Raw genomic sequence first — 12,058 nt, 5'->3', positions numbered from 1 at the left:
TTCTACACCTATGGTAATAGAAGCATTATTGACAAGAGCCAAAGGTGAGAGTAACCCAGGTGTCCATCAATGGATGAATGGATAAGCAAAATCGGTATAGATACAATGGAATATTATTCACTCCTAAAAGGGAAGGAAATTCTTACACAGGCTACAACATGGATGAACCTTGAAGGCATTATGCTGCTTAAAATAAGCCAGACACAAAAATAAAAATACTGTGTGATTCTACATTTATGATGTTCGCAGAGTAGTCAAATTAATCAAGACAGAAAGTAGAATGGTTGTTTTTAGGGCTAAGGGTAGGAGGCAATAGGGAGTTTTTGTGTAACGGGTACAGAGTTTCAGATCTGTAAGAAGAAGAAGTTCTACAAATGGATGGTGGAGATGACTGCACAAAAATGCAAATGTATTTAATGGCACTGGACCATACAATTTAAATGGTTAAAATGGTAAATTTAATGGTATGTATAGTTTATCACACTTAAAAAACAAAACAACACAAAACAAAAACCTCCAGTGGCTTCTTACCTCACTCAGAGTAAAGCCTAAAGCCTTCAAATTCCTACCTAATTTGTCCCCTTGTTAGCTCCCAACTTCAACTCCTGCCACGTCCCCCCCACCCACACTCCTCCAGCTCACCTACCTACTTTCTGTTCCTGGGACCCACCAGATGAGATGTCCCCTGGTCCCCTCCTCTGGCCACAAAACCCATAGCTCGCCTGGGCGCGCTCAACCATCTTGGGGGCCCCCGTCATGCCGCTTGTCGGGTACATGGTCAGTCTTGACTCCTGGTCCTCGCGCACTTGTGCTCTGTGGACTCCTCCCTGTACAACATAAAAATCCAAGGCAGGCGGGAGGTACTGCCAGTAGTGAAAATAGCCATAGGCACAGTAATATCTATGGCAACAGTACTGGCTACATTTGATAAATACCACCTGTGAGGCACCTGCTAGAAGCTCCAGCTCTCTTTATCCCTGACCTCTACAGTCACCTCCCAGGGTAGGGACTATCCTTATAACCCTTTGCAGATAAGGAAATTGAGCCTCAAGATGCTTAAATGACTCACTCAAAAAACCCGGTGCTTTTCTCAGGGTGTGAGGACTTTCTGGTGTAAAAAGCACGTGCCAGGCACAGCCACAGCCCCACCTCAGTTCCTGGTAATTTAGAGCTGTTTTCTAAAGACTTCCCTAAATTCAGAATTCTGAGGTCTGGGTAATTCCTAAAGTTTTGTCATCTGGAGGATCTTCTAACTCAGTTTCTCAACCCTGGCTGCATCGTAGGGTCCCCTGGTAAGTTTTTAAAAGAAATGCTATTGCCTGGGCTCCACACTGGAGAAAATAAAATCAGAATCTTTGACGGTGGGCCTGGGCATTGGTATTGTTTTTTTTTTTTAAAGCTCTTCAGGTAATGCTAATGACAGCCAAAACTGAGAGCCACTGATCCAGACCAACCCGGCAGCTCATCAAAATGATGTGGGCAGGTCTTCTCTGAATAGAGAATAGACAGCTCAGGGCCCTCGCTCAGATATGTCTGGTTAAGTAGGTCGGATGTTGGACCTTAGAATCTGTATTTAAAACCTCACCCCCCAAATAAATAAATCAATAGCTAGATAAATAAATAATTTCCCATAATTTTATGGTAGAAAGTTTATATTTTAGTGTAGGAAAGGACAAAGAAGCATTTATCATGTCCTCAAACTTTTTAAATCTATCTTTTGTACTTAATTTTATTTCTAACATATGTTGACTATTTTCTGCTCAAGTTTCAGCTGCTCATCATTATATTGTAATATAACGAAAATATATTATAGAAAATGCCATATGTTAGAAATATAATATTTTAGAAAATACAGGACATATTATTTATAATCCATGCCTGGGGGTCTTAAAAATTATAATATGTTTAAACGAATTTGACACAAAGTTCTCTTTTAAATAAAGCTAGGGACAAGAGACAAATGCTTGTATTAGCCAGAAAGTAAAATAAAGTAAAAGCGAACCCAGGTGAATCTGTTGCAGATGACCTAGAGGAATAGGCATTTGTGACTTAACAGTGCAAGGCCCTGTGAGGCCCCTTTTTGGTTCTTGCCTCCGATCAAGACAAAGTCGCAAATGCCCAGGTAGGTTTCCACGAGTCCCTGCTCAGAGGCAAATTGCTCTGGTTCTGTCCCAACCTTGACTTCACTACTTACCATCATCTTGAACAAGTCACTTTACCTTTCCAAGTCTCATTTTCCTCATCTGTAAAATTAGGGTTAAGTGCACTTTATAGGGTTTTTTCAAAGATGAAATAAGACAATGAATGCCTGATTCATTACTGTGTTCTGAGCATCAAACACCATGCTTGTCACAGAATGGGTGTTTGCTAAATCTTAGCTGTGAGAATGAAAGTAGGTGACTGCTTACCCAGCACAACACCTGGAATACATTAAGCACTCAATACATGAAAGCAAGTATATTATTAACTGAGCACCTACTATGTACTAAATGCATCATATAGATCATCTCATTTACTCCGGCTGATAGTCCGTAACTATTATCACCAACATAGAGGCAAATGCACAAAAATCTAGTGAAACTTCCAGTACTGACTGCGTGAGTGACACTGAAGGAACTTCAGGTAGTCACCCTCATTAGGTCTTAGGTCTGGCGGGCTTCCAAAGTGAGCATTCCTTTCTGATTCACTCTCTTTGTGTGCAGTCGGCAATGTATTCTTGTTGCTTAAAGGGGAAAAGCCTTGGCCTCATTTTTATCTTGTCCCCTGGAAAGCCCCAATTTACCAGAGGAGTTCCCTGAAGTTCATCCAGCTTGGCCAACAGCTGTGCCATTGACACGAGCAACTTGGTCTGGAGGGAGGGGCAGCCAGTGCTAACAACATCCACCAATGGAGCCAGGGAGTCACTGGTGATAATGAACTTGGCCCTGGATGCCTGCAGCCAGAATCTGAGGTCCTTCTCTGTCAGCGGAGAGATGCCGGGAATCACAATGGCCCCTGATACCACACAGAGAGGGCATGTTGACCGGGCAACAGGGCAGACCCCTGGGAACAGGTCCAGACCAGATATCCCCAGGTAGGAGCAGGTTGAGGAGCTGGAGAGGATTGGAATGTCTGAACTGGAAAAGGCATCATTAATGATAAAATATTGAAATTCAGAAAAGATTTACAGAGCATTTACATGCGCTAAGAACTTTACATGCATTATTTCATTTAATTCTGACAACCCTAGAAAATAGATGCTATTATGAAACCCATTTTGCATATTCAAAAGAACTAAGACCTCGACCTTTATGCCTTAAATAAATTAATACCTTGCCCAAGATCACCAGCTAATACGTCACAGAGCTGGAATTGTGAACCCAGGGAGCGGTAATCCTAAGAGTCCATGATCTTGAACATTTTACAGGTATTATATTGCCCTCGAGATTACCTAGTTCAATGGTTTCTTGTGTCTTTCAAACAAAAGGCTACAATGAATCTTAGTTTTGGGTGTGGGTTGCTTGGGGCAGGGGCGTGGGTACAGCAGTGGGAGCTCCATGACCCCATATTACTTCAACCAAAGCCACACCGAGGTAGCTGAGTTCATCTACTCCCAAACGGAAGTGATAAAGAAGCAGAAAGCAGGGGCAAATTTTAATCAGACACTCGAAAAATCACTTGAGTATCTCAGAATGCAGGCTGTAAACACTCCACAGTCCGCGGAGATTGAGCCCAGCATTCTCATCCCACAGGTGAGAAGACAGAGACCCTAAAATAATCCGTCATCTGGCCACAGCCAGTGAGTGAGGTCAGAAGGCCGAGGAAAGGGCCAACCCCAAGTAGGGCAGGAGCCAAGCAAAGTTCTCACGGCCCTTCTCTCTACCTCCCAAACTTTACAGGATTTAAAGCTCAGCATGAACGTTTTAGGAGTTGAACATCGTGGTTCTTCACTCCATCTCTCTGTTTTAGCTCTTTCCAGCACAAGTCTATTCCACCTGGAGCCACTTGTGGTGCTTTGGGGACCCAGGCAGATGGTGGACAGCTGGAGCTGTCAGCCAGAAAAGTGAGGTGAACACTGTAGACTGGAAGAAAAGTGACTAGTGCTTATCAGGAGATGCGAGAATGTGAAGACATCCAGCTTGAGCATCCTTGGAAATGGATAGGATGCTAGACTTGATGTGGCAATGAGGAACGTGGTCTTGAGTTATTTGGACAACAAAAAAAATAGAGTATCTGTATAATTGGGGAAACTGGAGATATTTAGGTAACAGAAAAAAATAATGATAATAATACCCTAAAGGGAAGTTTTGATCATGCAAAGTGCTTCACACGGTGCCTGGAGCATGGCAGGTCATCAGGGGCTCCTTTGCCTCAGCCCTTGTTTAAATGGTTGTCATGTTCATGGCAGAATATGGAGAAGTCCCCAAACTTGTGTGCCTGTTTCTTTTCCGCAGAGCTCGATACACTATAATGGTGCTCACTTTTCTATATTGTGCAAGAATATGTAAAAATAAATTGAACGTTTCTGTCTCCTTTTTGGGGGGCAATCTATTCACAAAATGGTTGGATTAAGCTTGTTCATATGGAAAGGTTAATTTTCTTGCTTTTTTAATTTTTAAAAAAGTTTTTATTTATTGGCTGTGTTGGGTTATCATTGGTGTGCACGGGCTTTCTCTAGTTGCAGCGAGTGGAGGTTACTCTTTGTTGTGGTGCGCAGGCTTCTCATTGCAATGGCTTCTCTTGTTGCGGAGCACAGGCTCTAGGTGCATGGGCTTCAGTAGCTGTGGCTTGCGGGCTCTAGAGCACAGTCGTTGTGGTGCATGGGCTTAGTTGCTCCACAGGATGTAGGATCTTCCCATACCAGGGCCCGAACCCGTGTCCCCTGCATTGGCAGATGGATTCTTAACCACTGTGCTACCAGGAAAGCCCTAGAAAGGTTAATTTTCTGATGTGAGTTTGTACCCCTCTGATTTGCAAACATTATTTGTGAAAACGAATTTCAGGTAGATTGTTCTACAGACACAATTGGAAGGGAGTGGACAGCATTCTAAGTGGTAGAAGTTTCCCTGGAGATGGAGAGACCTGCACGCCACCAAAAGTAGTTGCCTTGCTTTTGTAAAATCAACCTAAAAACTCCAGCCCTTTCAACAAGTGCATCAGATAGGGTCAGCAGAGGCTCTCAGGGTTCTGTGAGCTGTGTCCTTTGGCCTCCCCTCCTCCTCCACTGGAAGAACCATCCCGAGATCAACATTCACTGCCCAGACATTCATGACAGTGAAAAGACAGACCCTTCAGGGCTGAGCTTTTTGCTTTGAGTGTTTTGTTCTTATCTTCCTTCCTTTGGGAGCTAGGAGATGCTGTGAGGGTGAAAGCGGTGAAGCCTAAGAGTGAGACAGACTTAGATTGGTTGTGAAGGTCTCGCATCCATAATTGCGTTATTCTCTGCACACAGGCAGCTCCAAACCACAATCACAAAAAAATGTGGTTGGTTTATTCCATTTGGAATTGTTAAAAATCTATTTAGTTGTCAACATTAAAAGACTGGAAGGTTTTTTTCCCCTAAAAATCCAGAGTTTTGTATTACAAACATCAGAAGTTCTGGAAACACTGGCCTTCCTTCACACGTGGAAACATGCATTTGGCGCTGTGGCGCGGTCGTCCCCGATGGGAGAGGCATGTGAGCCGCAGGTCACTGCCGTCCTCAACACTCCCCGCTCCTCATGCTGGCCTGCTTGCATCAGTTATAGTGCTCTCTACCCCTGTACACAATCAAGTTTGTGATTGTCGGGCAAAGGGAAAGTAGATGAAACTCCACACAGGGAGGGTTCAACGTGCTCCATCTCCCAAACCTTGTGAATGTTGCCAAAGCGCAGGCAGGCTGTGTCAGCCCCAACTGGGGGTCTCAGCCCTGCTCCCTGACCTGTCCACCTACAAGCCACGTAGACCAGCCACCGCCCCAGGAGCCGCGGGAGCACCAGCATCATTCTGTGTCCAGGCTGCAGGCCGCACACCCCCCCCAGCACGTTAGCCGCCTTCCTGGACTGCTCCCCCAGCTCCTCAAAGCTCCCCTTGACTTCTGCCCCCATGCCATCAACCCGCCAGAAGGCAGGTATTGGGGACTGGTGCCCAGTCTAGACAGTGGTATAGGCAGAAAAGAAATAGAAACCATCGGTAAGGATTTTTGTTTGCTTGCTGTTGGTTTTTAGATTTAATTTTAGTTTTTACAGTAGTTGTTAAATTCACAGGGTTCAAAAATAAAAATGATATGAAAAGATATGCTCTGAGAAGGCTTCTTCCACCCTTGTACCTACTCACCTGCTCCCCACTTCACCTGCCTCAATGAGTAACCAATATTATCAGTTTCTTGCAAATCCTTCAGGTGTTTCTTTAAGCACATACAAATATATTCTTTTCTGCATATCATCTTTTTAATGCAAAAGATAGCTTAAGATTCACACTGTTCTGTGTCCCCCCGTTTTTTAATTGAGATGTAATTCTCCTACCATAAAATTCTAATTGCAGAGCATTTTCATCATCCTAAAAAGAAACATTTTACCGATGAGTCGTTACACCCTCTTCTCTCGTTACCCAGCCCTGGAGACCATTAAGGCACGGGATTTGCCTATTCTGGGTATTTGACATGAATGAAATTATACAACACATAGCCTTTTGCGTCTGGTTTCTTTCACTGAGCATGATGTTTTCAAGGTTTGTGCATGTTTCAGCATGTGTCAGCATTACATTCCTTGTAATAGCTGAACAACATTCCACTGTACAGATGGACCACATTTTGCTTATCTGCTCATCAGCTGATGGACACTAGGGTTGCTTCCACTTCCACAATGTTGCTGTAAACATTTGTGTATAAGTTTTCATGTGAACATATGTTTTCTATTCTCCTGGATATACACCCGGGAGCATCATACTGGGTCAAAGGATAACTCTCTGTTTACCTTTTTGAGAAGTTGCCAGACTGTTTTCCACAGCATCTGTACCATTTTCTCTACGTCTTTACATTCTCTATATCTTTGCTAACACTTCTTAGCAAACACTTTTTGTTTGGGTTGATTTCTTTTGTTTTACTTGTTTAACACTTCTTTGCTTGTCTCTTTTTGCTTTGGTTTTGTTTTTAGCCTGTCGCTCTGTGAAGTGGTTAGGATTGCATTCCCCTAATGAATAAAGATGTCGAACATCTCACCATGTGTCTATTGGCCATTTGTTTATATTCTTTATAGAAATGCCTGTTTGAATCCTTAGCCGATATTTTAATTGGGTTATTTATCTTTTTATTGTTGAGTTTGAGTTCTTTGTATAATGCAGATATGTGCAACATATATGTGTGTATACACATACACACATATGTGTGTGTATATATACATACATGCATATACACCAGCTATGTGATTTGCAAATATTTTCTCCCATTTTGTGGGCTATCTTTTCACTTTGATCTACAAATGCTAGAAATTTTCATGAAGTTTGATTTATCTATTTTTGTTCATTGCTTATGTTTTAGAAATCATTATCTAATCCAGGATATGCACCTACATTTTCTTCTAAGAATTTTATAGATTTGCTCCTTCATTTAGGTCTTTGAGTCATTTTTGAGTTAATTCTTGTATGTGATGTGAGGTAGGGACGACATTCATTTTTTGCATGTGAACATCTAGTTGTGCCAGCACCATTAATTGGAAGGACAATCCTTCCCCCAATGAATTTGCTTGGCAGCTTTGTTGAAAACCTATTGACCATAGATTTATGGGTACATTTCTGGATTCTTAAGTCTATCCATTCATCCATGCCTATCCTTATGCCAATACAACATTGTCTTATTTTTTTCCCACAGAGTCTTGATGACTATGACTTTGTAGCAGGCTTTGAAATAAGGAAGTGTGTGTCCACCAGTTTTGTGTTTCTTTTTCAAGATTGTTTTGGTTATTATGGCCCCTTGCATTACCACATGAGTCTTTGGACAAGATTGTCTATTTCTGCAAAGAAATCTACTAAAATTTTGATAAAGCTTACATTGAGTATGTAGATCAATTTGGAATATATTGTCATTTTTTTGCAACTTTGTAATTTCTGCCTTAATGGCAATTAAGTTTTTAAAATGTTACAGTTGAACTTATTCATACTATTCCTATATAAAAGACAGACTTCAGTTAAGAGTTTAAACACATGCATAATATAGAGGCTATTATTTTCTGGCAGTTTTTGTTTCCTGAAAGTTAAACTTCATCTGATGTGTTTTAAACTTTTGTCAGAATAGTCACGAAGGATATGTTATTTTTGCATAATAAGGTAATATCTCAGGGGCGTTCTCACTGAGATACACCCAAATCTTAACAAGTGTTTCTTGAATAGACATTCTCTGGATTACTCCAGCCTTTGGTTAGTTTCTAGAGTTCTGAAAAGTTGATTATGATCATTTTTCTGAGGTTTATTTATTTATTTATTGGCTGCATTGGGTCTTCATTGCTGCACATGGGCTTTCTCTAGTTGTGGCGCCACCTGGGAAGTCCTTTTCTAAGGTTTTTGTTGTTGCTTTTATGGAGGAGAAAATTTTAGAAAGTCCTTATTTCACCACGTTTGCTGACTTAACCCTATTTGTTTGATTTTTCATTAGGAGAAGTCTTCTAAGGATGAGCCTAGTATGGTTTTAAAAAAAAAAAGCTTACACTTTACAGACAGGAAAGGAGCATCCTGGCTCTGTCTCTTACTTCTGATTTAATTCCCACAATTCCAAGTGACATATGGTATGACTCCCTTTTTATAGATGAGAAAACTGAGATCCAAGGAGCCTAGGGATTCGTTTCAGGTCACAGTTCAAGCGGATGAACCACAGCTATCTGACAGCAAAGCTTTACATCTCGGTCATTCTCACACCACCTCTGTAAATTTTACTATATCCACTAACAGAATACTGTTACTACATCTACTCACAGTATTACTTATCTTTTTTCTTTAAACAAGCTCTTCTTAAAATTAACATAAGTAAATTTCTTTGAGATAAAGTTTATATTCTCCTACTATAAATAAAAATTATCTTTAACATAGAATACAGAGAGAGGCACAACAGACACATAAGGAAGGGAAAATAAAGAGGAAAGCAAGTGCACAGAGATGCACAAAGAAATGGAGATCATTTGATTTCAATTGTATGCATTTGCTGTGATCTGTGAAAAGCTTTGAGCCTGAGCCAGGCTCTGTCCTTATTTAAAAGGGACATGCACGATGTGAGGAAGATGCTTAAAACAGACTAGTAGTAATATTGCATACAAAACTTTCTCCTTCACTTGCTCAGAATGATGGGAAGGGAATCAAAAGGGGTGTAACTCTCTCCCTGTATGATCTGGGCTCAGGAATGTGAGACACACTAGGGATTGGGCAAGGATGTCCAAGGCTCAAAGACTTGGTCGTAATTGTTTTTCTAAAGTTTAATGCTAATGGTTTAAATTTTAGGACTTGCAAAACTCCCGAGTCAAAATGTCTACATGTCTTGCAGCCTTGAGTCTCACTAGGGTGTCCGAGGGCAGAATCTGATGCCCAAGATGGACCCTGAGATTCAGTGAACCTCACCTTCTCCAGCTAACTACGCATGTCCAGCACGTCATGGGCAAAGTTGAAGTACTCAGCCACTGGCTGTCTTCCCAGGCTGATGGCGTCCCAGGTGGCCACACTCTTTTGAGGGACAGGTAGAGATGGCAGCTGCCTGTGAGACCCACAGATACCCCAGGCATTTCTCAGTGCCTGAAGGACTAGTCCTCTTAGCTGTAGCATCGTTGCCTCCTGCCTGTCACCAAAGAGGAGAGAGAAACATCGTCATGAATTCTGGGCTTCAGGGAGACACCGAGGTTGCAGAGGAGCCTGTGGTCAGCCCTAGGGTGACCATAGCACATATCGGCTTGTAGAGCAGAGTCTTGGGCTTTACTCTGAGTTCCACGGTGTGATTTTGATCATTTCTCCTCCCTGGACCTGAGGTCCTTTCCTTCCACCTCCCACTGCCTGTGGATCTCTGTGGATCCAAAGACAGGAACTCAGGGCCCGTTTCCCAAGGCTCAGTCCTTCCAAGTGAATCCCTCAAAAAGCCTTTGGCAAATCCTGAACTTGTCTGACAACACCAAAGAAAGCTCCAGGGCAGTGGTCCCCAACAGAAATGTGATGTGAACCACACGTACTCATGTAATACACAACTCTCTAGTAGTTTCATTCAAAGAAGTAAAAAGAAACCAGTGAAATTCACTATAATACATTTTATTTAACTAGCTATATTCTATAATTTCAACATGTAATCAATAGCAGAAGAAATTGTTAGAGGGATATTTTAAATCCTTTTGTCATTGTTGTTCTTAAGTCTTTTAAATCCAATGTGCATTTTACACTTACAGGCACACTGCAGTTTAGACCAGCCACATTCAAATACTCAAGAGCTACACGTGGCTAGTAGCTACTATACTGGACAGAGTAGTTTCAGTACCTGGCTACTCAGAGTGTGGTCTGTGAACCAGAAACATCAGCATCACCTGGGAACAGATTACAAAGGCAGAACCTCAGACCCTACCCTAGACCTGTGGAATTAGAATCTGCATTTTAACAGGAGCCCCAGGTGAGTTGAATACATTAAAGTTTGAGAAGCAAAGCAGTGGCCTCAGGACTGTATCCCCAGTTTCAGTTCCTTTCTGCCAAGTTCTTCTTGGTAATAATAATAATAGAATATGGTAATGATAACTACCAGAGACTAAATGTTTGTATTTCCCCAAAATTCATATGTTAAATCCTAACCCCCAATCTAATGGTGTGAGGAGGTGGGGCTGCTGGTGGGTGATTAGGTCATGAGGGTGGAGCACTTATAAACAAGACTGCAGAGAGCTCCTGTGTCCCTTCTACTTGCTGAGAGTACAACTGTGAACCAGGAAGGAGGCCCTCGTCAGACACCCATGACCCTTGATCTTGCCCTTCCCAGCCTCTAGAACTGTGAGAAATAAGTGTTGTTTAAACCACCCAGTATACGATATTTTTGCGATATGAGGGTGAGTCAGAATTTATCTGCACTCTGGCTGTAGAATTTATTTTCATTAATTTTTAGAAAAGACAGATGCATCATTTTTCAACATAATCTCCTTGCTTTTCAATACACTTTGTCCATCTGTCAACAAGATTTTGTATTCCCTCATTAAAAAATGTTTTAGGCTGAGCTGTGAGCCATGAATGCATTGCTGTCATTAGAAGTGAATCTTCATCCTCGTAGGGCTGATTTCAGGGGACCAAACAGGTGAAAATCTGATGGAGCAAGATCAGGACCATAGGGAGGAAGCTTTAACACCTCAAAGTGAAGTTTTCGCAGAGAGTTGACAGTGTGGGCAGAAGTGTGCTGATATGCACACCCTCAGACCACAAAAAATGAATCACTGCATGCTCTCTTCTTTCATGCAGATCACAAGTGGGGCATCTATTTTTGCTCCCTCTGCAGTTACAAATGAACTGATGTAATATTCACACCTGCACAACAGTGACTGGGGAGATAGTAGCCTTGATTAGAAAGTGCTGAAAACACAGTGTGGCCAGAAGAAATTTTAATATAACCAGAGTGCAGATAATTTTTGACTCACCCTCATGGCAGCCCAGACAATAACCAACAATAATAATGTGTCACAATAACAAGAAAAGCAATAATGACTGTCATCTCCTGAAGGCTTACTGTGTACTAAGCATTTGGAAAGTGCTTTACAAATGTTATTTCCTTGAATCCTCATAACAACTGTATGATATGTTATTTTTTTCTATTTTGTAGATAAAGAAAGTGAGACTTGGAGGCAAAAAGTGACTTCCTGGCATCACCTAGACCCCAGCCTCTGCTGTGGGTGGGGGAGCTGCAGCCTCAGGACTCCCCACTCCTCACCTCTCCTGAACTCAGCCCCAAGCCCTTTCCTCTGCCTCTCATTCCTGGATTCCTGGGGCCCCTGGACAGCAGATAATTAGAATCCCAGGCCTCCTTCCCAAGTGCACAAAGCCCTACCCCCTGAGGTTTAATCAGTAAAGGGCAGCTCACACCTCCTGCTGATGTACTTTCCTTCACAGC

At 42.1% G+C, this 12,058-nt stretch overlaps 1 protein-coding gene across 1 annotated transcript in view; it reads right to left on the bottom strand.

Annotated features, from left to right (window-relative positions):
• ACSM5 (acyl-CoA synthetase medium chain family member 5) overlaps window positions 1-9,759 on the bottom strand; it is a 30,804-nt gene extending 21,045 nt beyond the window's left edge. The window contains 6 exon segments of the mRNA XM_057749553.1: window positions 667-781; window positions 784-827; window positions 2,783-2,829; window positions 2,831-2,994; window positions 5,900-6,110; window positions 9,559-9,759. Of these exon segments, the coding sequence (XP_057605536.1) occupies window positions 667-781; window positions 784-827; window positions 2,783-2,829; window positions 2,831-2,994; window positions 5,900-6,110; window positions 9,559-9,759 (782 nt within the window).
• Between the last annotated feature and the right edge of the window lie 2,299 nt (window positions 9,760-12,058).

This window comes from Hippopotamus amphibius, chromosome 9, assembly GCF_030028045.1.
Source record: "Hippopotamus amphibius kiboko isolate mHipAmp2 chromosome 9, mHipAmp2.hap2, whole genome shotgun sequence".
Taxonomy (NCBI): Eukaryota; Metazoa; Chordata; class Mammalia; order Artiodactyla; family Hippopotamidae; genus Hippopotamus; species Hippopotamus amphibius.
Note: the sequence above shows the minus strand (reverse complement) of the source record. Positions and strands in the feature narration are given on the sequence as shown.